Genomic DNA, 26,868 nt, shown 5'->3' with positions numbered 1-26,868 from the left:
ACTGAAGCTCCAGTCGGCATGAATGACTGGCTATTCATCGACACGAAATTCAGCACTGTGCTGACGCACTTTGGTCTTTGTTTCTTGCTTCTTTCTTTTTTCTTAAATGTAGTCCTTCCTCTGCTTAATTTGGGCATCGCTCAGCCCGGGGCTGCGGATCGTAGTGGGCAGCTGAGCACCCAGCTTCTCTTTGGGTTTGCTTCCAAGCGAGTGAGGAAACAAAAGCTGTGCTGTATTCTTGGAGTTTAGCAATGGAGTTTTGAATCCCTTGTTGTTAATGGAGGACTAGCTGAAAAAAAACATGCTTTTAAAATTTGGAGCACTGGTGCTGATATAGTTGGCCTGCTAAACATTTCTAACAATATAGCTACTCTTTTACCTGCATCATTTTTGCTAAAAATCAATTTTCTACTATACATTCAATTGGTACATTTTCCCTGTCAGCATGTACCACTTTAATACACTTAATATCTTAAAAACTGATGTGACTCCTATGGAAATCGGCAAGCATATTCCAATGGAGTTGAATATAGTAGCCTTAGCCCTTGGCAGTTTCTAAGCGTACAAAAATGGACATTTTGGACCATTCTTCAATGTGTAAGTTGGATTGTTCTGAAGAAAGGTAGACATAAAGTCAGTTGCTGAAGTGAATATATTTTTTATGCTGAGGAACAGGATATTATTTAAAAACAAAATACACTTTTTCACACAATGGAAAACTTTTTTTGCCTTCTTTTAAGTATGCTCCAAATGTGATTTGAAAAAAGGAAATCTAAGGCACGACTTAAATAGAGAAATCTGGTAAAATATTGGTGAAATCTTATTGTTGCATTACCACTATTCTTTTTTTTCTTTTTTTTTTTTTTTTTTGCCTTTACTTACTGGTCTGTAATATCTTGTCACTTCTTTTATAAGAAGTAGAATAATAAGAAGTTTATGTGTATTTGTTCTATACTTTTAACTAATTTTTTTTTGCCTAAGCGAGCACTAATAGAGCTAGAACAGTACATATTGGTACTGACAAATATTCCAGAATTCTGCTGTTCTGAAGCAGCCATATAAAGTATTTCTGCCTGCAAACACTCGCTGTTCAAGAATAATCTATTTTTTTTAAAAAATCACAATTAAAGTTTTAGGTTGTGATTTTGATTTTTTTTTTTTGGGGGGGGTGGGTTTTTTTTGTTCATTTGGGTTTGGATATTTTTTCCTCTGAATGGTGGAAGAAGAAAGAGGAGGTGGTGTTTGAGGAGAGCAGAAACGACAGGCAAAAGATTTTATTTCCAAAGAAAATATTGCTCTTGAAAATATAAGGACAAATGTTTCAATTAACTTCATTTTTTTTCTCTATTTTTGACCCAGCCATGGATGATAATAGTAACCTGGATTCTTTGTGTCACTTCGGTTTCCTGTAATCAACTGTTACTGTAATGTCCTTGAATTAATAATAATCTCATCATTTAAGACCACTCACTTCCTTGGTTTGGTTTTTAAATAGCTGCACTGCACCTTACTGCAGCATTGCACATTATATTGTAATTCAGAAAGAAAAACAGTGGCCCACAAAAAATTCCTGCCAGCAGTGCCCTATTGCTCACAGATGAGGGGCACAGGAATAGCCCCTCACCTGTGTTGGGGCTCGTTCTGCAGCCTTTGCCTCCCGCTTGCCTGATACCCCCTTGACAGAAGCAGATAGATGCTGTGGAAGCTCTCTTCCTGGTATGGCTCGTGATGGAGCCTGTAACTCACTAGTTTACATTTATGGCCATATGCAACATACTAAATGCCATGAATCAGCCTGTTCAGTGTAATGCCAGACTATGCTTATTTTGTCGAATGCAATATGGCAGGAAGGTAGCAAACACGAGCTTCAGTGCTGCTCTCTTTAGTGGTAGGACTCAGGGTAGGGCAAATCCTGCACTGCGTCTGCACCGCTCCCCTGCTTTACTTGAAATAATTGTGCCAAGTACTCTCAGGTGCTCCAGATCTATTAAACTATTGGACTTTTGCAAGAGACAAATAGTAGCCATATAATAGCCAACATAACTGCCAGTAAGAGGGGTGGGTAATGTAAACTAATTAAAAGGGCTTCTGCAAGAAGCCTGCCTCCTCCCTACACTGTGTGAATGGGTGACTCCTTTCCTCAAAGTCTGCCATGCCTGCCAGCACCTGGGTCTCCACACTGCAAAGAAAGCTCCTGTTCCGTGTTTCTGAGTCCTACACAAGTCCTTTATTCTCTCATCACCTCTGAGGTTTTGTTCTGGGTTGGCTTCCTTATGTGGGCATGTCCTTCATCCTTTTCTGTTCTCTTCTTGCCTGGTTTTCTGTGTGCTCCAGTAGCTTTCCCCAGCTTAAGGGCACTTTGTCTGTGTCCCTAGCAAGATGCACACCCTCTCCCTCCCCTTTGAGCTCCTTACTGAGCTTACTGGTTACAGCAGCCAAAGTGAGGAAGATGAGGAGCTTTGCACACTGCTCTGCTCCAGGTTAAGAGGGAGAGCAAGGCATTTTCTGCAGTATGTGACCACCAAACTGGAGTCACAGGGTTAATTACTATACCCTGCTCCATCTTTTGAAGTTAGTGCACAGTGGTGTCTCTTGCAGTATGGAGGCTCTGGCTTAATTCATATCTGTACTGTTTATTTTTATACAGGACGAAAGTGGCACTGACTGAATCAGTGAAATTTTGGTACTATCCACTATGAATAATCCAACACTAATATTCTTTCTCAAGGCAAATATGTGGTGGTGAAGAAACAGGGGAAAACAGGAAGTTATATCTTCCCCATACCCCTAAGTAAAAACTAAATATAGTACAAATTTTTAAAGCAAACCTACAAATCCTCAGTATCTGCTAAACTAAATTTTATGAAGCTGGAAGTGTTTGGTTTCAAGCTTATTTTAAATTGAAGATTGGTAATTAGTTACGTTGAATTAAGGGAACAAATAAGACTGAATTGTTCTAGTGATTCCCAGTGCCTAACTGAAAGTAGAGAATTTCCAGCTGCCTTAACGCTGCTGAAAACAAATGAAAAATAGTTGCACAAACACATTCTTATACCAACACAACAAGTTTAAATTTTTGCCAGGAAGAAACAGTAATTTGTTTTCAAGAGGCATCAGCGTATGAAGTACAAAAACAAACCACTTCTGGGTGAGCTGCAAGCTCCTCAGAAGGTTTGGTCTCTCCTTCAGATTGAACTCTCAAAGACGTTAATGAGAAAAGCTATCCATCTTTTCCCCATCAGACAAGATAGGACTGCTTGTAGTCCCTACATTCTGAAAAAGAACTTGTGTTTTTTCAAGATCCCACTGATTGATCTCAAATGTATCTTGTAGTTTGTACGCTTGGTTTAGACTTAGTTATTTGCAGGTGAGCAGCCACAATTCTGTTCCACATTTGTTTGAGAAATGTGGGCTTATTTAAAATTAAACATCTATTTCACTGTCTCTCTCACGTGACTTAGTACTTATTTTATTGAAATGTATGTATGTTTTAATTGTTCATTACTGCTTGTAAAAGTGCAAAATGAAAACTGCTATACAGTAGTTAGTGAATTTAAACCATGTGCTCCAAACTTTTTACTGAAAATATTTTTCAGCGCTTTGGGTAAGTTTTTGAAAGTGCATGGAAGTGTTTGGGCTACATGGTGCAGGGAATCCATGTATGTGATGCTAGCTAGCTATGTGAATCCCCTAGTGAGCCATAGTAATATGAAAGGAACACTTGAAAGCCAGATGCAGTAAAAATTTAAACATATTGAGTTCATAGCATGTGATAATCATTATTTAAGCTTTAGAAATGTCACAGCATAATTACTTTCAGAATGAGTACAAACGCTTTCACGCACAAAAATTGCTTTCTTGCTGCAACTTTTGCCCCCCCCGGACAGTTACTCTTTTGTGAATTTTCTGAATTGAATCTCGTCACTTAATCACAGGCAAATACTCAGTAAAAATTCAAAATCCAAAATGTTAAAATAAAGCCTACAGATACATTTAAAAACTACGCCTGGTTTTTTTTTTTTCTTTATGCTCTTCAAAAAAAATCTGTGAAAATATTTCTTTCATTAAAGAAAAAATTTGCAACAAAACCAGTTAAATGGAAAATGCTTAGTAAACCCTATTTGCAGAGTCAGGGAATGGAATCTTGGATTTATAAGCACCCATGCAGGATTAAATTCAGCTCTTCTATGCATGTAATACATTTTTAATAACCTTACAGCATACATGGAGCCCTGTCTCCTTCTGGGCTTGTGAGGAGAATACTTACTGTCTGAATTTGTCCTGTATCTGGAATATTCTCATGAGTGCAATTGACTTTGCAGCATAAATTGTGTTGATATGTAAAATAGTGTCATAACCCCAGTCTACATTTAGAAGGAACACTTCCACTTTACATAGCCTACTATGATTTGTTTGTAATAGGAATGGTTCGGGTTGGGTTTTGGAAAATATCAGTTATAATGGTTCTGCCATTTCTGAGAAACAGGCTAGGGGTAAAAATGCTCTCCATATTAATTTTTGGGGGCGTGTTGTTTGCACGTTTTCTAAGTGGAATCTTTTTGGACCAGCTGTATATCCTCAAAGCAAAAACTTAAAGGTCATAAAATTTGGCCTTTGTATCAGAAATGTACTGGGAGTTATTTCTGGTAAAATTCCTTGGAATTGTGCCATTGTGGATATTTTTAAAACTGAACTTTTCACATGTTCTGTAGGAGCAAAAGCAGCATAATCATTTCACATTCCTTAAGGTTTGTGTCACCTTCTATGCTCTCATGAGCTTGTTAGTGCTAACCAGAAGATGAACCTGTCATTCCTGTAGAGCCACTGAATATGTTATAGATGATAGCTGTTGGGTTGAAGGTAGAGTTCTTTGCAACTCATGAAATGGCCAAGGCATTTCGTTTCTCTCTTGTATTTCACTTACTGGTTCTGGACACTATGGAAGAGTAAGCTAGTTTATTGAAAATAAGAAGTGAAGGTTAGGGAAGGATTAGGTGGGTATCCTTTAATGTGGCTCTTCATGTATGGAGACAGAATGAGTTCATGATTAAAAGTGTTTGTTGGAGGTCTAAACCATGCAACAGTGTGCTGCAAGAAGAACCTTTCCTTGTCTGATATATGCTCTTAGAGCAAAAATTAGGGAATTACTATGGGTATGTCATAAGCTAAATTGCTGGTACATGAACCCAGTGTACATTAGAACATGTTTTAGTTTCACAGAACAACTAAATAACTGCGGAAGGTGTCACTGTTCGTGTTCCTGACATGCTGTTCAGTCTGGCAGCCCCAGTTTAAGCTCACTGCCTGCACTTGGCTCTCCTGGCACACAGTGCTGTGATGGGGAAGATAAAGATAGGCTGATAAAACAGTCATCAAAGATTCACTCACATCAGGGTGAGTTCTACATGATGAGAGCAGCTATTAATATTTTAAAGGGTGCCATCCGTCCCTATAGGCACCAAAGTATTACATCACTGTGTGTACAGGACAGAGTGGCAGTAATGAATAGATCTAATGTGCTGAGAGCCCAGGGAGGGACAAGTTAGCATTTCCCATGCAGAACAACTGGATATAATTAGGTGAAATAAACAAAGCTTATCCTTAGGGCAAAAAAATACCTCATTGACTATTCTGAGCTGCACAGCAAGACTGTATCAAACAGTATGGTTGGGTTTGTTTAGGCTTAGAATTTCTTCACCAGTCAAAACCATATGTTTTTTGCCAAGAAAGAAATGTGGTCTGTAGCTTGAATACAATAATAATGATGACTGAGTGGTAAAGAAACAATTTGATGTATGTGATTTTTATTACCAAAAAGCCATTCTGTGAAAAGCTGAAGCCACATACATCTGGAAATCTCGAGGCTCACTTGACAGATAATGCAGGTGTGCTCTTTCACTGAGACTTTCTGACTGCTCTCAAATCCTGTCCCCACAGGGCCCAGCCTCCTCTCCCAGAGTGCGCTCCAGCTCAATTCCAAACCTGAAGGGTCCTTCCAGTACTCAGCCAGCTACCACAGCAACCAGACCCTCGCCCTGGGCGAAACAGCGGCTGCCCAGCTCCCAGCTCGCAGCAGTCAGGCCAGAGGTGCCATCCAGAGCTACAGCCAGGTACGTGTCCTAAGCAGCGTGGGTCTCTTGCACCTCGAATTGTGTGGAATATCTTCAAGGAAACAGAGCTGTTTGGTGCCCACCAGCATATGAATGTCTGCCTTTACTTTCTGTCTTGTTCAATGCATTCCCAGCAGGGTGAATATCACCTTGATTTTCATAACTCTGAAGTGGGTTGACTTGCATAGTAATAAAATAATCATGATCGAAAAGGAGATTTACATGCCAGTTTCTTGCCTGCATATACATTTTGGTGATGGCATATTTAGGCACTTAAGTTTGAAAATTTCTGTTACTGCTGATTAGGAGCTCTGACTAAGATCTAGGACCTCCCTGCATTGATATGAGGATACTACTGAAAGCAGCAAGTGCCAGCAAACAAAACCAAAGCCAGGCTGGGATGAGATGTGAAACCTGCTTGGGTTACCATGCCTCACCTGCTGCCATGGCCTAATCCCAAGTCTAAGAATCATTTTTTGCCTTTTTTCCTCCATATTTTACAACAAGCAACTTACCAGACAGCCGCCTGTATGTTTCAAACATTTTGAAAGATTGTTTCGGGTGCTCATGAAAACTTTATAAATGTCTTTTCATGTCTAAAGGATCCCCCCCGGATTTGACACACAACCCTCTCACCCTTCTGTGCTTTTCACTGTTACATCAAAGCTTCTCACTGGGACGTTAAACTTCAGTTTAGACAAAAATTTGGAGAAGTGTACCTACATATGCAAAGTCTGACTGGGTTTTCTTGGTCAGCACAGGTTATTTTCTCTGTTTAGATGTAACCGCCCCAGCAAAGCAGACACTGCTCAGTGTGACACTGGGACACTTTATAATTCAGGATTCTGTAGAAGTGAGTAGCATTTGAATTTCAAAACCTTAAATTGCTAAGATATTTCAAGTATTATATAGTCATTTCACAGTTTGCGGGATACCAAGAGACATACAATATCCTATTCTCTCAATTTGCTCAGAAAAGCTCCCTATCCTCTTAAGATTGAAAAATGAAATAAAGCACAGTTAAATTTAATTTCAAATTGGGTAGGTCCTTTTTTCCTTCTATAAAGCCAACCATATTCTGGGCTGCATCAAAAGGAGCATGTCCAGCAGGTTGAGGCAGGTGATTCTGCCCCTGTATTCCACTCTCGTGAGACCCCACCTGCAGTACTGCGTTCAGCTCTGGGGGCCCCAACAGAAGAGGGACATGGACCTGTTGGAGTGAGTCCAGCGGAAGGCCACGAAGATGGGGAACAGTTGGACCTGATGATCTTGAAGGTCTTTTCCAACCTGGTTGATTCCATGACTCCATGATCAGAGGGCTGGAGCACCTCTCCTGTGAAGAAAGGGTGAGAGAGTTGGGCTTGTTCAGCCTGAAGAAGAGAAGGGTCCAGAGAGACCAGTACCTAAAAGGGGGCTACCAGAAATCTGAAGAGGGACTTTTCACAAGGGCATGTAGTGATAGGACAAGGGGTAATGGCTCTAAACTAAAAGAGGTTAGATTTAGATTAGATACAAAGAAGAAAATCTTCACTCTATGAGGGTGGTGAGGCACTGAACAGGTTGCCCAGAGAAGCTGTGGCTGCCCCATCCCTGGCAGTGTTCAAGGCCAGGTTGGACGGGGCTTTGAGCAACCTGGTCTAGTGGAAGGTGTCCCTGCCCATGGCAGGCTGGTTGGAACCAGATGATCTTTAACGTCTTTTCCAACCCAAACCATTCTGTGATTGTATAATAAAGGCTTTAAGGTGAGCCTGCACAGTGGTAAGGCCTCAGGGTTTTTCTGTTTACCAAAGAGGACCTCCCTGATGTTCTTTGGGATTGGAGCCAACAGGAGAGCAGGATTCCAGCTAGAAAGAAAAAGGAGCAGGGGGAGGAAGAAAGCGGGGGAGTGAGCGAGTGGCTGTGGGGTTCTGAGTGACTGGCTGGGCTTAAACCACAACAGACACTAATATCCAGTTCTAGTCTAGGCAGATGCCGTCACGATTTGTGTTTTGTGAAAAGCATCATACCCTGGGGGTTAGCCTGAAAGAGTATGAAGCATTCTTCAAGGAGGCTAGAAAAAGTAAGATGATAGAAAAGGAATAGTTATGAGAACAACAAAGCAACAGAAACAAAAACAAAAGAGAAATGAGAGGGGAAGGAAAAAGAACTTTTTTTTTTTTTTAAAGCAAGAAGGAAGGAATCTCTCTCAGGTGTGAGATTGTCTAGCAGTTAGAAGTAGCGACATTCTTAATATAAATTTATCATACTGATAGAAAAGATGAATTTACGAAGGGAAAAAATTAATTATCTAGATTTCTTTCATTGAAATCACACAGAACAGCCATTGCTTACATCTAAAAAGCTCTCATGAACCATCATCTACTTCACAGAAAAACAGTTACCTTCAGAAAAGTAACTAGTAAGTAAGTTTTCTTGGTATGAGTGAGCATAAAATAGGTTTTCTTCCTCTGTTCCTCCAGAATGTATGGTAGATGTTCCTGCAGGAAAATAACTCAGCATAATTTTTCATACCATCATCCTGCAAAGGGTGCTTGACAACTTCGAGTTAATTAAAATATATCTTGAAAATATCAACGAACTGCCATATAAACTATGAATTAATACAATAAAAAGCATATAAAGGAGGTTTCAAAAGAGGTAAACAAGAAGAGGAAGAGTCAAAAGTTAAAATTAAAAAGTTCTGAATATGACCACTGCTTATCCCACAATCAAGGAGAAAAAGCATCAATCCTTGGAATTGTTTTGCTATCCTTATTATAATTAAAATAAGCCTCAGGAGTCAAAACTGCTCAGATTGTGATAATTTCCTGTGGTATTTATGTGCAAGGAATATAGCTATCTCTGAACATGAGTGATAGCCCAAATGCATGGGAAAAAAAGTGTAAATAGTCCCAAGGCCAGCTGTGACAGCAAGAACAATTTCTGAAAATGCAATTGTATAGAAAAGAGAAACTAATTAGGCTTGGGACTTCCTGTATGGTGCTGCAAAGTGCAATCTAACATTTTTGTCAATTTGGAAGACTTCATTATAGATCACAGAGTTTTTCTACTGCTTTGAGTACTTTAGAACATGGAACTTTTATCTTCTGAATGCTACTGGAATAGGATTAGGATTTGTTAGCAACAGCTGCTTCTCTGGCAGGGAATTACTCTGTTTCCCACTTAAAACAGCTCTTCAAACTTGGTGTCCATATCCTGATACAGCCTGTATTAATCGATTAAGGTTATCTGTGAGGAATCAGTAGTAGCTCTTACTACAAAAAGTATCAGATTTTCAGATGAGTTGCTCAAATGTGAATCTTCTATTTGAACAATGTCATTCGTGAGCAACTGATTGATTGAGTTTACTGTCATTTGGAGAATGGTCAGCTTATGTTGTAGATATTGTAGGAATATAAAGCATAGCATGCACTACAGATAGTGTTTTTTCACATGCTTTACAATGTATTTACAAGGGGAGGGGAAAGGAAGTGAAACTAGTTTACATTTCTGGATGAGAACTTTTTTAGCCTCTGGTGATGCCACGGTCTTTTCAGAGGCTGGGGCAGCAACAGAGGCAGATCCTTACTGCATATTACTCTATTCCTGAAGTTTCTAGACTGATCAAGGTGGCACAGGATTTGAAAACCCTTAAAAACAGAAAGTAGATGGAAAATAAAGGTAATTAAGGAAAAAAAAAAAAAGCCTTCAAAAATCATTTAATGGTTAATTTTCTAAGTTGTGCCCTTTTTCCTATAAACAAGTCATAAGTTTGTCATTCACCAGACTGGCACACCTTACTAGCCCTATATAGAACATTAGCAAATGAGTGCAAGAATGTGTTCAGTTGTCAAGCACAAACTGTATTCTGGCCTTTCTCAGTTAGACTCTTGGCTCTTCCTGCCATCAGTCATCTGTACCACAGGGTGATAGGCTGCTTGATAATCTACCCAGACAAAATCTAAAATAAGGACTTCACTTCTGTTAGGATGTGGCAGATTATGATGTGTTTAAAACTGGATTCCAAATACGAACATGAGTATTTTGCTGTCATGAAAGGAAGCAGATGAAATCTTAAAACAGATTACTCTTATTACGACATTCACAGAGAACAATTTACTAGTTTGGCTTATGGTAGTGAAGAACTGATCTGCATAATGCTGGTTCGATCCTACAATAGGTAATTAATGATTGCAGCTTTCATTGCTGCTTTAAAACCAGAGATTGACCATCTCTTGACACTCTGAAAGGATCTCACATAATTCTGTTTGTGGGTATAAAAGACTACAATGGTATTACCTACTTTCATCTATACATATGACCTTTGATATCAAGATCAGGTAGGCTGACAAATTTTCCTAATCGTGTTGGGGTGTACTGTGCAAACACAGTAAAGCCATTACCTTTGTGATAAAATCAGGAGAAATAGATGGAATAAGCCACATTTGAGGGATCCAGAGGTATAGTCTGTCATCTATTATCACGTAAGTGCATTTGAAACTAGGTAGCATCTTCCTAGTTAAGTAAGGAACTTATAAATGACCGCAAAGCAGTCCCGCAGAAGACAGGTGCTGCCAAGGACTGAAGTCTGTATCCCCAAGACTTTAAGAATGTTAAGCATTTTCATACCCTCATCTGCCCTTTGTAGAAGAGTGTTGGTATAGGCATTGGACAAGAGCAGAGTGATACCTCCAGTGAAGCCATATGGAAGGTTCTTGGGGCTGACAGAAGAAAAAAAGCCCTCAATAGACTGGCACGTCTTGCAGTCACTGAAAAGAGCACAGAGCATGACTGAGATTGTGCAACAGAGCTGGACCCTTAAATGAGCACCTGTGACTCTCAAAAACCCTACTAGGGATGACCAAGTTTGCTGCCAAATCCAGCAACACCCACCAATATTCAAGAAGCCAAAGCAGCCTGGAGGGTTGTCTTCCACACAACTTGAGCATCCGTTGGAAAATCCTCCCTCAAATCAAGAGAATGGGTCTTCTCATTGGCCACAATATACTCCATATGACTGTTTGATTGATATGAATATCTTGAACAGATATGACCTTGTTTGGGATTTTCAGGGCCAAACGATCCCTGAAAGTTCCAAAAAGCAAAACAAGGTGCAAGCTGATGCTGGCATTTAATGCTAAACTAAAAATGCTTGTGAATACAGGTTCATCCAGACCTCAGATGGACATACAGACTTATTCAAATGTAACACAACTTTTCAGTTTCTTCTGTTATCTGTCAGAGAAGTATACAGGACATTAAGCACAAATTGTCATTTCTTAAGGATAACTGGTATCATGATTGAAACTCTCCAGCATTTTACTGGAAACGATATCATTATCTCATTCCCAGGAAATGTCTCTGAAGCCATTTCTGTTCTTAGTTCTGTTGCTAAGACTCAGGGTTGCATTAAGAGAAGTTCTGTTCCTTAGCACCTTCACTGAATTATGAAGCATAGATGCACAAAACCTACTAGGTAGTATGTTTTGGCATGCCTAAGAAGGAAAAGAGTTTGAAGGGATTTTAGATGATGTAGCAAATAGATCTGCTGCACCCACTAACATATTCATAATGGTCATCTTCTTGTCTGAGACTTCTGTTACTCAGGTTTTGCTGGTCTCACACACCATTCTTCCCTCTGGGAGCAATCTCCAAGAATCAGCATGCTGATGTTTCAGTAATTAGCAGCTGATCCCAAAGTTTTGCTGAAGCCGTCAAGCCATCTAGGATTTTATAACTCCTTACCCATGCAAAATTTACACTAGAATAAATAATTCAACACAGTTCTTTGCCCCTCTCAATTCCATGTCGTAAAACAGAAATCTCGTTTGCAGTCATTCATTTAATCTTTTTTGTAAAAGTTCTGATTTAAATTTTCAAGTGGAATTGTAAAAAAAAAACCAAACCTATCCTGAACTTTCGTGCATTAAATGCATGAAGTATGGAAGGCAAACAGCTGTTAGACTGTTCTCTAGTCTCCTATAACCTAAGTGGACACCCTCAGTAATTCTCCGTATATTACTCTGTAGATCTCATTTTGTCCGTATCAGCAGAGAATGATCTTTCTCATCAGATTAAATGGGAAAGAAGGAATTTTCACACCAGTACTGATGTTCTCATGTTTTGGGGGTTTTTTTCACACATTTTTGCTGTTAAAAAGGATATATCAGAATCCATCTATTAGATCCATAAGCAAATCAGGCTCCTTCTCTTTGGGATACCAGAAAAATTGTATCTCTGAGTCTTGGAATAGGTACTTACAGGGCTGTAATAAGGAAGTCCTTGATTTTTGTTCACATCTATGAAATAGGTTGATGTGAGAGGATGTAACAACTGCAAAGCAAATCTCAGTTTATTAGTTTAAACACAGTTTCATGATCAGGTTGACAACAATAATGGATAAATGGAAAAATAAGGGAAAAATACCATTGTATTCCATTCTTCCACATGAAGTATAATGTCACATTGCAGGATGAGCAGTGGCATGTCTGTATGGTTGTCTTAAGCAACAGACAGGGAGAAACAGAGGGAGACACTAAACCACATTTTGTCTCTGAAAACATGAGTGGAGAATGCGTCTGTACACTTGGCCCTTTGAAAAACAGAAGAACCTCGCAGTAAATTTAAGACAGGTCTGAGATTAGTCACATCCTAGAAGATACTGCGCACTAATGTTTTCATTGCAATCTGTTCATCCAAAAGTTCTCTCCTTCACACAGAGCAAATGTTTCGCTTTTTAGGAAGTGCTATACACTGTGTTTTTAATTAAGCATTTAATACTCGTGTCCCACCACTAGACCTTCCTCCCTGTAACAGACAATTGTGAAGAGGGATTTTTTTTTTTTTTTAATTAGTACTTGCAGAATGCCTGCAGCTTTATAGATTTATTAGGAACATGGGATAATATTGGTTTACCTGAAATTAATTACTCTGAATCCTTGACACATCAAGCAGTGTAGAAGTAGATGAGAAATTTTGATACATGATGACAGCGCTTGCCTAAAATCTTTATCATCAGTGACAAACTAAGTTACTGGTACATTAGCAGTGTGTTGCAGAAGACACTGGTAACATTGCAGAAGACTGTATTTTGGAACAAGGTTGAATATTACAAAACACAAAATTATTATGCCATTTAACAGTCGAAAAAGTAAAATGTATTAACAGATATTAATTGATAATGTAGCTGGTTCAACCAACCTTTTGTCACGTGCAAAACTTGCTCTGTCCATGTTGTCTTCAATCTTGCCAGCCTGATTTTGTTTTGTGAAAGTTGTTACCATACAGTTTAAACCTGGAAAATGAAAACTGTGCTCCTGTCAAATACATTACTGGACAGTCAGTTGCAGATTAGCCCTTCTTTCCAGTTTAAAGCAGAGTCGGTAAGTAGCTCAGCATGAAAGTAGCTTTTAAAAGTTTATGTTTCCCGGAGTTTGCCTTCCTGGGTTTTGTTAGGAGTCTTTCAAGTGAGCATCTTGAGCTTGTTGTCCATTTATAACAATTTTAAGGCTTTTACTTGATGCTGTGGTGTTTGTAACTCATGGCTGCAACCAGAACAGCCCAACTCAACAGCGAGCAGGCTACTTGCATCTGTGATCACCTTGCCCACCCAGTACTTACTGTACAGAGCAGCTGGAGGGAACAGCTTACATTTATCTATAAGGCTGTTGCTCTTTGGGGCACACAACCTCCCAAAGCCAATGAGGTTTGTGTCTGGCCATGCTCCCTCGAGACACCTGAACGCTGGGAGTGCTGGGCGCTGCTATGCTACTGACAACTGGGAGCAAAGCACCAGGAGAAGCTCCTCCTCTGAAGCCACGCTTCTTTTCCGGGTCTAGAAAAATACGTTTTCTTTACCCAGACACAAAGTATTTAAGATGAGGGGCTCAGCTCCAAAAGTACAAAAAAGGACAGAAAAATTTCCAGGGGGCATACATAGGAAGAAGAACGTATTTCTGGCCTTTTGAACCTCATTTACTCTTTGTTCTGATTAGCTGTTTATCTTGGCCTCAGTTCCTGACCAAATCCTTTGTTTGGTACCCTAGTAAAAATAAGTTTCATACCCAGAACATGGTGCTTTTGTTTACTTGTTCGTTTTGGGTTTTTTTTTTTCCCTGTAGGATGCTACTGGAAAAGCCATTGCTATTTAAATGTGAAACAACGCTGCTGCTGTTGTATCACACCTCTTTCAATCGAGTCACGAAATTCATTATTCACATTTTAAAGGCTTTTCTCGCTAAGGAAATCAGTAGCCCGGAGGTGTTTGTGTTTCGGTGAAGCACTGGTCAGACTGATACAAACTGCACTCTCTGGTCCCAGGATCTGGGAGCGCTTTCGGAGGTTTCAAGTAAATCCCCTGCATAACTAGGTAAAAAATAGTATCTGAAACGAGAGTGCATCTTCCAACAGAGCGCTGAGCTCTCGCTCACTGCGAGGCGCAGTTATTAGAGGATTTTAATGTTACCAGATTCACAGATGATCCCTTGAGCCTAAGATCCCCGATAAAAAAGAGAGCCGTCTGTAAGGGCGAGCCCCGTCCTTCGCTGCTCCAGAAGGGGCTCAGGAACACAGCTGAAATTTCTAATGGGCAGCATCTGCCTAGGATTTTCTGTTTTCCCTCCCTACCCCCTCCCCGTTACTGGGCTTACGGCGAACTTTGCGAAGTCCAGCCCGCGGCTGCCGGGCCCCGAAGCCAGCGGAGCAGATCGCTCCCGCCATCCCGGGCGAGATTCTCCGCTGGATGCGGCCCGGGGGGTGTCCGGCCCGGCCGAGTCCTGGATGCTCCTGTCGTGCCCTCCTTTTGGCCGCGCAGATAAACGCTGTCCCCCCGCTCCTCCGCAGGGGTACGGGGCCGAGGCGAGCGCCGCGGTGCTGCCACTGGGTGAAGGAGGGATGGGGGGAAGCGGTCGTGCCGCCGACAGCGGCGACATCCGAGGGCGGCGTCTGTGTCAGTGTGGGTTCGGCGCGGTGCCTCTCCTCCCAGGGACACTGATGGCTCTCTGGGAGGAAAATCACCCCATCTAAGCCCTTTCTGTGGCTTCAACCGTTCTTTTTCAGTGTATGCAGAATGAAAGCGGGGGGGCATTTGTTTATTTATCTACTTAAGCTCAGGCTCACCTACGCCCGGTGTAGGGATAGGTGTGCGGGCGCGTTTCAGAGCACGAGTCCCCCGGAGCCGTGTGCCCGACAGCCAGGTGCCCACTTCAGCCGCGACGAAGAGTTTTCACACCGCTCCGTCTGAGCTGGCGGCCGGTTTTTTCCTCAAAGGCTGGAAACGCTTTAGCAGATTAACGAGTCCCTTAATCCCGAGAGCGCCGGGTGCCGGCCCGGTTTAAGGTCAAAAGAGGGGGCTGCGTGCGGCTGGGGGCTCCTCCGGTGAGCGAGCCCCTCGCCCCGCCCCGGGCAGGGAGGGCCGGTGGAGCTGGGCCCGCCGCCGCCCGTCCCCCGCCCCGTCCCCCGCTGACGCCTCTGCCTTTCCTTCCCGCAGCAGGGCCCGGGGGGCCGCGGCGCCCACCCGGGCGGCCCGGAGCCGCCGCCGCCGCCCGCCGCCCCGCAGCCGCGGGAGCCCTTCGCGCCCAGCCACGGCAGCGCCTTCCACCTGCCCGAGCCCCAGCACGCCGCCGCGCTCTACTACGCCAGCTCCACGCTGCCGGCGCAGCGGGTGAGCTCCCCGCTGCCCGCCCAGCCCGGCGGCTCCCCCACCAAGCTGCCGCGGGCCGGCTCCGCCGCCGAGGGCGCCGCCTACGCCGCCGCGCAGCGCCTCTCCTCCCCGAAGCAGTCCCCCAGCCGCCTGGCCAAGTCCTACAGCACCAGCTCGCCCATCAACATCGTCGTCTCCTCGGCGGGACTGTCGCCGTCCCCCATCCGAGTGACCTCCCCGCCCACCGTCCAGTCTAACATTTCCTCCTCTCCTATCCACCAGTTAAGCTCCACCATCGGCACTTACGCCACCCTGTCGCCTACCAAGCGGCTGGTTCACGCTGCCGATCAGTACAGCAAGCACTCCCAGGAGCTGTACGCCACCGCCACCCTGCAGAGACCCGGCTCCCTCGCAGGTAAATCGCGGCCGGCAGCGCTTCGGGAGGGAGAGGGAGGAGGATGCGCGGTGCCGCCGCGCCCGCGGATGGTAGGGGACGGGGCGGGGATCGGCGGCCCCGGCGTGTCCCGGGGCTGCCGGCCGAGGAGGGGACGGAGCGGGGTGGGTTTGACAGAAGAGCCGTTTTGGGAGCTGCGGGTTTCATCCCGGCAGCGGTGAGTGGGGAGAGGCAGGCTGCCTGCCGGTTGCTTCAAGAAAGTACCTCGCTTCTCCCGGCGCAACCCGTCCTCCCGGTGTCGGGCAGGGGTGGCAGTGTCGGGAGGGTGCGGGGCGGGCAGCGCTGGGCGCTGCGCGCCTTCCTCTTGCCCACGGATCGGGTGGGGAGTGTGTTAATATGGTGAATCTCTTCTCTGCCGCGATCAAAAGCTGTGGGCCTTTTGCAGAGAATTCGCTCTTCCCGGGTTTACAGGCGGTTCTGGGGTATTTGACAAGTTTGGGGTTACTCGGCAGGAACTCCCGGTGTACCAAGTTGTGCCGAGTAATAGGTAGCGGTTATTTGGCTCTGAGTGCTCTTTAGGGAATAGGCTGTTAAAGCTGATTTAATATCTCTGTAACCGCAGACTTTGAACAGATCCTAGAAGTGAGATACTGGTGCGCTGTTCCCTAAACCATCTCTGCTAAACTGAGCATCCTTCAGGGGTGGGTTTTTGTGTTCTCAAAATTCCCAGTTTCATTGCTATAGTAACAGCTGCTATGCTCATATGTTCTCTTGTGTGACATAAATAGAATTGAAGATAAATAGGATACATAAAGAGGTTTGGCTGTATATACCCGGCAGGTACACAAGTTTCTTACTGGAAACCATTTCTCATCCCCCTTTCTCCTCTCACCCATCTCTCCTCCCCTGCTCCAGCAGTTGTTGGCATCCTATATAATTCCAGTGTGTTTAAACATACAGATTAAGTGATAATAAAATACAGTATTAATGTATCTCCTTACAGGAACCATTTGATGGGGGGTTTCCAGGTTAAAGGATGGGGATTTAGAAACTTTTTTGTTGTTTTTTACATAACACTATTTTTGAAGCTCAGAATTTGAAAAGGGAGAGTGTCACTAAATGATGCCAAAATCAAGATCTCAGGACACATTAATCCTGTTGTCAAATATTCAGTCTTAGGTTACAAAGTGGTTTATTTAGCAATTATATTAGTATAACTTCTCGCCGCTGTAGCCCAACACACTGTTGGGTGCAGGTATTAAATATGCCTTCGTAAAGTGGAAACATAAAATTGCCACCAACTTTGTATTTTAGGAAGTTTTGCAACTTCATCCTGAGAGTTATTTGAGCCTAAATGGGCATGGAGTGAACTGTCAGCATCAATGGAACAGAGGATAATTCAATTTAAAACTTATACCTGTGGGTATGAACTACCAGAATTTCCCTGATTTTCTTTGCCTTTGTTCTAGAGTAGAAGTCTTTGCTTTGGGAAGTTTCTAATGGGCACGGTCCATATTTTTCTTCAGGTACTTTTAGCATTGGAATTGGTATTGTACAGGGTTTTGTTTTCTGAAGAAGGCATCTTTTATATCCTTGCAGCATAAAACCTGCGATGACAGCTTAGTCAGAATTTGTGCTGTAGGGCTTAAGGCCCACCATAGTGACTCTGAAGTGCTACATTGTTAGAGAAGCTGTTTGTCCTAGGCTAGACTCAAGTTGCAATGCTGATTTGGACTTCTTTGGGCTTTTTGGATCATAGTGCTTGGACAATCATTCCTAATGGGGTTTTCTACTTCGATTTGAATACATGTTAAGAAACTGGCATTCATTTTCTTGGATTGCTTTTAAATAAAAGCTTTTGATAACATTTCTTCTTCATCTTGCATAACATAGGTACTCTCTTCCCTGCCTCTTTTTAGCACCCACTGCAAGGAGTTACTTGTCATTGATTTAAGGCTCGGGTGGAAGAAAAACTTACAGATACATGCATTTGAGAAATGGCTGGTGTATTTTTGTGTGAATTTTAGTATGGGCGGGGAATAGTGATTGATCATTTGAACTTGCCATTCAGTTTGTAAAAACCGGCAAAGCAACACTAACTTTCCCAAGTGTCGTACCAGTCAGAACAAACATAGCGAGCTCCTTACCATGTCTCATAGGGATTTGCTTTTAAGATACGCAATAAAAATCTCAGTGTCTTATTTTATTACAAATGGAAAATTCTGTAACTTGAATAAGTATTAGGTGACAGACATGCAGAAATAGTATTTAAAAAATAAAATCTAAGTGGAAGCAGCAGTGTGTTAGTAAACACTATATGGTTTTTTTCCACAGTGGTGACATGCCTTTCAAGTAGTCCTTGAAAGGAGCTCCATCACATGCCCCATTCTTTTGCAAAAGTTTCCTATTGTGTTCTCCCACCCGTTCTTTTCCATTGCCATTCTGTGGCATGTTCCTCATGGCCTCCCTGCCATCCCGAAGTTACACATTTGCTAGCAGTGTTAAGAGCCCGACTAATCTTCCAGACTTTCACTGGATTCACTGAAGTCAATGGACTGCACAAAGGCTTAAAATTAACATATACTTCAGAGTTAGCCAAGATCAGATGTTAGGGATACTACTAAGGCAATCTTTTTTTTTTTTGTCTATAGGCATTTTTTATTAGAACAGGTTTAGTATTTGATCTGTCGCTATATTATGTTATCACAGGAGTTTTCCAGCCATTGTGTTAGAAATCAATCTTATTGGAAAGGAGAGCAAGCAATAGTACATTAAAAAGCTAATGTTCAATAAACAAGATTTTTGCTTCTTGTTCACGACATCCAAAGATGGGTTGGTTGGGTTTTTTTCTTCAAGAGAGGGGGAGGAGGAGGGGAGGATAGTTGTCACATTGCACTGATTGATGGTTTGCCTACTGTGATTAATGTGAAGTTGCATTGGTATGTATGTGTCATCATCAGGATGATGTTACTCAAAGTAATCTTTTCTTATCTCCGTGAAGAAAAAAATAATTATTTGGACTAATTACCGGGGACACAAATAATGCATTTGTTTTAATTTTTTGGCATGATGTTAGAAATTTGTACTGGAGCTATTGGGTTCATAAATACTGCTGGGTCTCAATGTGCTAAACAAACCGAACGGTATCAGTACCAGGTTTAGATGTTTAAAAGAGAAGACCTTCAGATATGATCAATTTTATGAAAGACTGTAATTGACTAAATGTATAATGCAAACATCGATTGCCCCAAAATGAATCTGTGTAAGACTTAATTCAAGAGATGGCATTATTTATTTAAATTTCCTACAATTCGATTATAAAGGAACTTGAAATTACAAAAATGGCAATTCTTAGACTGCGTCTTGAATTTAAAATAAGATGTGCAACAGCATGCAGTGACTCAGTTTTAACCGAGTAGCCTTAGAAATGTCTTCAGAAATGTGTTTTAGTCGAGTTATACTTAAACTGTCCTCACTGCCAAATGTGTGTGTGGGTATGGGTATGTGTGTACTTGTGTATATAGTGGTTCTTGTGAGTGTACATTTGCTGTGTTTATTCTTAGTCTAGCTGCTTCATTGCTGTGGTCTGCAATTACAGTTTTGGAAGTAGTTTTCCTATCTGTGCTGCTCCGAAGCATACTTGACTGTCCAAGCAGCAATCTGAGTCCAGAAAGCACAGTTTGTAAATAACCTTCTTGCAGCTTCCACGCTGGGACCAAGCTGTGGAGTGCTGCTGAGAGCCAGACTTCCCAAAGCAGCCCATTTTGCCTGGAAGGAGAGGAGTGTGTAAGACGGTGAGGAGCACAAACATGGGAAAATCCTTCAGGAGCCAGGTCATCACACAAATGCCCATCTCTTCACAGTCCTCTGAAACATCTCCTGCTGGCCAGAATCAGATGGTACAAAGGAAGTAGTGGGTATTCTTAGGAGCAAAGAGAGAAGAGGCAGTGAAAGGCCGTTGAGGTAGCTTGTGCCTCCAGTTATGTGACAGGAGAGCCACTCCTGCCTTTTCATCCAGGCTTAGGGAAGACTAGGGACACGAAAGAAAATGGCAGGTAATTTTATGCATTGCTTTATTACAAAAGAAGAAAAAAAAGAAAGAAATACGTTTGAAGACCACATCATGCTCTATCAACTGTACTGTAGGGTTAGGTTTAAGAAATGAGTGTTGATGTGAACCACTTTGTGTAATGTTAGGTAGAAAGAATATTATGCAGCTCTTCTTCATGTAGTGGTGGCATGTTCCACCTCAACAAGAGCTACAGCATCCTTCAGACAGGCCTGGTGCCACTGCTGAATGCTCCAGTGCTCAGCCTTGTGTTTGAAAACACAATCTTCTTTCAGGTCCCTTTAAAACCAGAAAGAAAAAGAATTTGTCCTTTCTAAGGTAGGACTGTTTGTATACATGTGCGTATCAATACTAAAATAGGACTGGCTTATAAAAATGTGGCATGGATTAATATGTAAAATAGGCTTTCCACTCTCTATTGAGCAAAGAATTCTATGTTTATCAGGGTCTTTACTGGTTCCTTCTGCTCCTTCATCTGTCTGGTCTCGCTCTTCTCCCTCTTTTCTGGAGACCTTCCTTTGCCCTTTCTCCTTCTGTATGCTTTTTATTGCATGTGACATGTTGAACCCTGATTTCCTGTTGAGATTTACGGTAGGACTGCTATTTGATGGTGAGTGTTGACATGTTTCAGCATTTCAGTGTGCTATCATATGGGCACAGAACAGATCAGCTTATGCGACTGTGTATGAGATAAGTGATACACATTACTGCTAGCATGGGTTTAGATTTCCTTTCAATTGCATGAAAGTATTGGATCATCTGTATATCACTGGTTCATTGCCATCTTTACAAAAAATTACCTGGTGAAACATTACAGTTCTCCAGTAAGTCACACTGTACTTTGTATTTGTGCTAGAATGGCTGTATTACTGCTCCTGAGCATACCTGCATCCAGCCCCTTCTTTCATACCTCAACATGTGGGAGGGGTAACTCTTAGAAGAGTTAGATAGTATTAAAATCAATGTTGACTTGAGTTAAAATTAACCTTTTTGAGGGATTTAAACTGTGTACAAGTAAATATTCTTTTTAGACTAAATCAAACCCAAATTCCCACCCACGTTCGCAAATACAGGCAAAACTTTACCACATAACTCATCAGCTTTTGGGCCAGGCATTATAGATGAGGAAGGTACAAGCAAAATGTTAACCAACAGTAAAGTTGATCTAAATCACCTCAGATTTAAAAGTTTTCTGTGCCTTAAAATCCCCACCTGAGGCACAGGGCTGAGCTAATAGAACACTCTAGGTATGATGTGCAATTGTATTTCTTTGGACAGGTAAGGAAGGAAAATCTTTGAATTTTTTGGCTTTAAGATAAGCTGGAGGACTTGGATTACTGATACGATTGATCGTAATGAAAAGGTCGCTCACTTGTTTCCCTTAACTATGTTTCTTGTCTCTTTGCAGAATACTGTATTTCTTCTACAGGGAGTACAAAATTGCTTCATTAATTTAAACCAAAATAGAGTTCTCTAGGGATTTTCTTCCTAATTTTTGTTTGTTTGGTTGGTTTTGTTAGCTAGAAAATTCTTTTATCCGCAGTCAGAGCCTTTACACAGGAGAACATTGTTAATGCCTTCTTGTTCTGGGACAGACAGGCATTGGATTTATTTATCTTTTTCTCCTTTTACTCTTGTTTGTCTTGAGACTTCTTCTTTCAGACAGGAAAACAAAACAAAATATTTTGAGACACCCAGTAATATTTCACATATTAATCAGAGACTTAAAATTCAGTATCTTTCTGATAACAAGTTATTTTTTTCCACATTTTAACCCGGAGGTTAGAAATACCGATCTTCTTCTTGGAGCTGACAGAAATACACAACTCGATGCTCACTCTGCTTTTCTTTGCTGCTAGTTCTACTTCTACCTAGTCCTTCGGTGATAATTATGTTATTAATTGTTACAAATGAAACATTTACAACAGTGCTCAAATGCAGCTTAGACAAGATATCCAAAATGGACAGTCTACAGAAATAAAGCAAAAGGAATAAGGTGGATGTCTGAACCATCTTCTTATTGCCATGCTTTTTCTTCCTGTGTCTTTCAAATCTAGCTTACATGAAATCAGTTTGCTTGTAGGAGAGGAATGATTGACAGGAGCTAAATACAAAGGCCTCTTGTGCATGGATATATCTTTGAGCTACTGAACTTAGGCATTGACTTCCTGTGTGAGCAAGCACTACAAATATGTTTAAACTTGGGTCCTGTTCTCATGCTGACCATAACCTTTCCTTTTGCTTCCTGTTCTTGATAGAGGAAATTGTTTGACTGATCCTCCCAATGGTCTTTCAGAGGGGTGTGAAATCAAGTAGTATTGCAAAATAAGAAGCTTTTAGGCAAAAAAAAAGTCTGCAGCATTGCTGAAAATAGATTGAACTGGTATGAACCTGCAAGTATTTTATCTGAATGACTGTGGTTAGCTAAGTGGTAGTGGCTGTTTCTGAGCTTCTAGGCAAATGTAACATCAAATACACTTCTAGTCAGTACTGTGCTCCTGCTTGTAACCACATCACCTGGCACGCAGTTTCTGGCCCCTGGTCCTGAACATTAGCAGTGTACAGAAGAAGGCCAGGATTCAAATGGAAGCATGCAAGCCACTGGAAGGACTTTCTTTAGCATCAGAGCAGAGTTTAACAGATCTGTGCTTACCACATACCTGCTGAAAAGAAGCACAAGGAAGAGCTGAAGGTAGCAAAAAGCTGGCAGAGTCAGTGTCCATAGAAGAAAGATGGTTAGTTCAAGGAGCTGGAATTCTTCTGTCTATTTTTATTGGTTTTCTTAGCCAGTGTTGACACTCCAATTCATATAGCTGTGTCTTGCTTATTTTGGTTTACATTATTTTTAGTATGTGAGATTTCAGGAAGAGGCTGAGGCCTTGTGAACTGTGATACATCTAAACTTTAGGCTCTTGAGGGTGTGCTAAGTGAGGCTGAGTCTTGTCTGTGCCTGTCACCACCTCTTTTGCCCTGAGGTCTGAATGGTGTCCTCACATACCCGTTGTCCTCTTCAGTTGCCAGGAGCATGATTCTGGGTCCTCCCAAACATCTTTGGCCTTGAACTCACTTGCTCAGAGCAGGAGGGAATGCTGTTGTACAGGATAGGTAGTATTAGGCAAGGGGAAGCCCCTTCAATCAAATTTCTGATGCTCAGGGTCTTGTGGCATCAGTAGAAATACTTGCTTGTGCTGTACAGTCTAAATTGGGATGACTGTGTTTGTCTTGCTTGTGCACTGGGCAAAGAAGGCACATGTGGAAGCTGTAGTTTCCTTAGAGTCTGAAACCCCAATGTAAGGCCTTATCCAATAGCCTAGAAACATTTGTCACAAAAGTCTCAATAAATAGTGACAGAAATCATTAGTCCTTCATGGTCTTCAGGTATTTAAGAGAAGCAAGAACATGCCCTTCATTTTTACTGTGGTGGAAACTTCTTCGCTTACAATTGCTGTGGCATATAAACTGTTAGCAGTAGGTGGAGTAGCCAAGACCTGGAAAGTCAGTACACAGCTCACAAGTAGCATAAGCATTCAGTCATTGGGTTATCTAATATCTTTTTGGTTGTTGTGTGCACGCACCAGCCTTAAAGGAGTACAGGCACCTCTGTTCAAAAGTAAAGTGATTAACTGTAGTAGGAAGAAGATTACAAGCTGGGGAGTTGAGGTGGGCTCACCTCAACTGGCGTTTATTTAAGGCCAGAACCTGGGTGGGGAGATGCCCATGGCTGTGAAGTGCTCGCAGGTGAAATATGTTAGCTATCAGTTGTGGCTGCCAGAAACTACACAGGACCACATTTGTTCTGTGAACAATCATGGCAGATAAATGAGGCAATTTTTCTGTAATTGTAGGGTCAAACTTGAAGATCACCCAGGTATGGACCCAGAACAGACAGAATACTTTTCGTTTTTATAAAAGTGTTATTATGGAGGGCAGAGAGCTGTTGTCTAATAATGAATTCATGGAACTGTATATTATCATAAGTGAGTAGAAGTAAAATTCAGAATTTAATATGCTGAAATGAGAAGGACCAAGTGATGACTAATCTTACAATTATAAGGCATGGCATATGAAGTTGCCACTTGGATCACATAGATTTTTAATAAGTACATCAAGTTGCAACGTGTAAGTGAAGAGTAGGAAAGTGCCATATTAATTTGAATACAAGTGATCTTAAATCCTAGGCAACCCTCATTTTTCTGAGGAAATTTTTGCATAGCTTTTCTATTATTATCTCTTCTGTAGCATATGTCTTTATCTTGCCTTATGGCCCCTGACCTTCCCCCTCCGACCCAGGTGTGAGCCATCCCATTTATCAGATAGCCAGCTGTGCTGGTCTAGGGCAATGAAACCTTTTGATCATAGGACTAACACTCTCCCTGGGTTTACAGAATGTTGCCTGGGAAGAAAACAAGGGTGGAGAAGGAGCTGTGGCCCCTGACACTGGGGTAGATTTCTTGTGCCTGTAGAGCAAAAGGACTCCTCTCCATGGGGTCCTTCCCCCACCTGCACGCTTCCCTGAGCAGCCCGCTTCAGCAGGGATGCAGCCGTATTTACATTTGCTCACCAAAAGGTGCCATAAGCTCTTCAAAGACTTTGTGTTAAAGTCCGGGGAGCATGATCCTTGGATGAGGATGAGTTGGATTCTTTCAGATATTGGAGGAGTGGGGAGGGGAAGGTGGAAGGAAACGAGATGACAACCCTTTGTGTGTTTGGGGCTAATAATGCATTAAAGAAAGGGAGGACTGAGTAGAAGAAAAATTGCAGACCAGCTAATCACAGTGCTTTGTTGGGCATTACAACAAAAGCTCATAGAAAGGATAATTGAAGACATGAAGGTGGTAAATGGTTAATGGGATAATTTGCAACATGAGTTCGCCAAAACCAGATTGTACTGGAATAACCTGCTTACTGATTATATCTGATGTCTTTCTATGCCTATCAGGGCACTACCCATTTTCTGTAGTGCCACTTGGGAAATGTTTAGTTAAGCTAGAGAAGATGGATATTCTTGCGAGACTGTAGTTGTGCAAGGACCTGGGCAAAGGAGCATTGTCAGTTTGTAATTTTGAAAATTAGATTAATGGAAAGGAAGGATGCTACTAATAAAGTCCCACAAGGAGAACTCTTTCAGCCACTTGAAAAATACTTTTTCATGTTACTATCTTGGCACAAACCTCTGAAATATGCCAAGGAGACTTTTTGATAGTGGAATATTAGGAGGCGTTTTCTGAAGAGAGGAGGATAAATCTTGTGTGGAAAGAGTTTTGCAGGTGGGAGAGAAAGAACGGAATTGGAGCTGAGCTAATAACACACATAATAGGTAGTTACAAATTAGGGATCTTTGGCTGAAAACAAGAGTAGGAAAAGACCTTGGTGACCTGCTTGACTGTAGTACGTCTCAGCCGCCTATATTAGGAACATAATAGAATATTTCATGGCCTAATCACATAACAAGCAAAATTGGGAGTGCTGTGTGTGGTTAGGACTTCAGTTGGGGAGCTGTATACACTGTAACCCTCTGTGGACAAGAGGACTCTTTCCAGCCACCTTTTCTTCTCAACTGATCTGCCTGGATGATCAAGAAATTAAGGAGCCTGTTGTACACAGAACTGTTAGTGATTTTCCTTCTTTTCTTAACAGCTTACGTAGCAGCTATTATTATACTATGTATTAGTTAATGGAGGTTAAGACTGCTGAAACCTGGTAAGAATAATTAATTTGATGAAGGATTTGCCAGCCTTTTTTCAAAGACAAGGTCAGTCAAGTCCTTGGCAGCTTTTAGGATTGTAGCATCTGGCCAAGGAAGGGAGTAAGGGCAAAAGTTATCATATGAGTGGCTTATTTTCACCATTAGGCTTTGCTTTTAGGGCTTTGACTAGCCAGCCATGATGTGTTTGGCTGGAGGATCTTTGTGAATTAATGCTCTTCAGTTTTCCCTCAGAGAATTGAAGCTGTTGAACATAGAGCCATGATTGCATTGTCTAGTCTCTGACCAAGCTACAAAGTTTTCAAGGCTTATTTATCAGAATTTTGCTTTTCTTTCAGTCTGAAGTTGGAATTCCTGTCGAGCTCATGTCGTCCTTGTCTGTGTTGCACCTTGAGCTGCTTTTGGCAGGAATTTGAAGCTAATACTTCATATATGAACATAACTGAGCAGTCTTCTCCAAAGTGATCTAATTTGTGTACTACCCTGCTTAAGATCCTATCTTGTGAGTCTGGGAATTCAAGAATTAACTGTTCTAGCAGAGAATCTCTCTTTCTCTGAAGCTTATCGAGATTGTGATGGATAGCATGTCACTGCTTTTCTCAGTCTGCAGTAGGTCTCGGACTGCTTTTGTAAAATCAGGCAAATGTCTTCAGCCAGCCGTATGATCATGGAAGCATTGGCTTCACAGCTGAGGCAGCCATTTGACATGCGAATGATGTCAGTTTGCATTTTTGAATAACCAGGAACTAGTGGGACAGTTCAGAGTCTCTCAAGTATTTGTCACCTTTGGAATAACATGCGTCTCATCCTTCTAATTGAAAGGACTGGTAAAGCCCATCTTGCAGATGAACCCTTCCAGTGGTTTATTGCAAACTGCTGTGAACACGTTTACGTTTCTTATCTGAAGTCTGCTTTCCTTTTGACGGCGACTTCTGTCACCATTTGTCTCTCACAGCATTTGTCACGGCTGGT

At 41.9% G+C, this 26,868-nt stretch overlaps 1 protein-coding gene across 7 annotated transcripts in view; it reads left to right on the top strand.

Annotated features, from left to right (window-relative positions):
• Positions 1 to 26,868, top strand: part of CTNND2 (catenin delta 2) — a 530,492-nt gene that overhangs the window by 234,733 nt on the left and 268,891 nt on the right. For 4 of the 7 annotated variants that reach the window (XM_030485286.1, XM_030485278.1, XM_030485304.1 and 1 more), the window contains exons 5-6: positions 5,938 to 6,110; positions 15,577 to 16,144. In XM_030485286.1, the coding sequence (XP_030341146.1) occupies positions 5,938 to 6,110; positions 15,577 to 16,144 (741 nt within the window). The remainder of the gene's footprint in view (positions 1 to 5,937; positions 6,111 to 15,576; positions 16,145 to 26,868) is intronic. The other 3 variants (XM_030485322.1, XM_030485314.1, XM_030485331.1) reach the window with 1 other exon arrangement.

Source organism: Strigops habroptila, chromosome 1, assembly GCF_004027225.2.
Source record: "Strigops habroptila isolate Jane chromosome 1, bStrHab1.2.pri, whole genome shotgun sequence".
NCBI lineage: Eukaryota > Metazoa > Chordata > Aves > Psittaciformes > Psittacidae > Strigops > Strigops habroptila.
The sequence above is the reverse complement of the archived record's forward strand: the minus strand, read 5'-3'. Positions and strand labels throughout refer to the sequence as shown.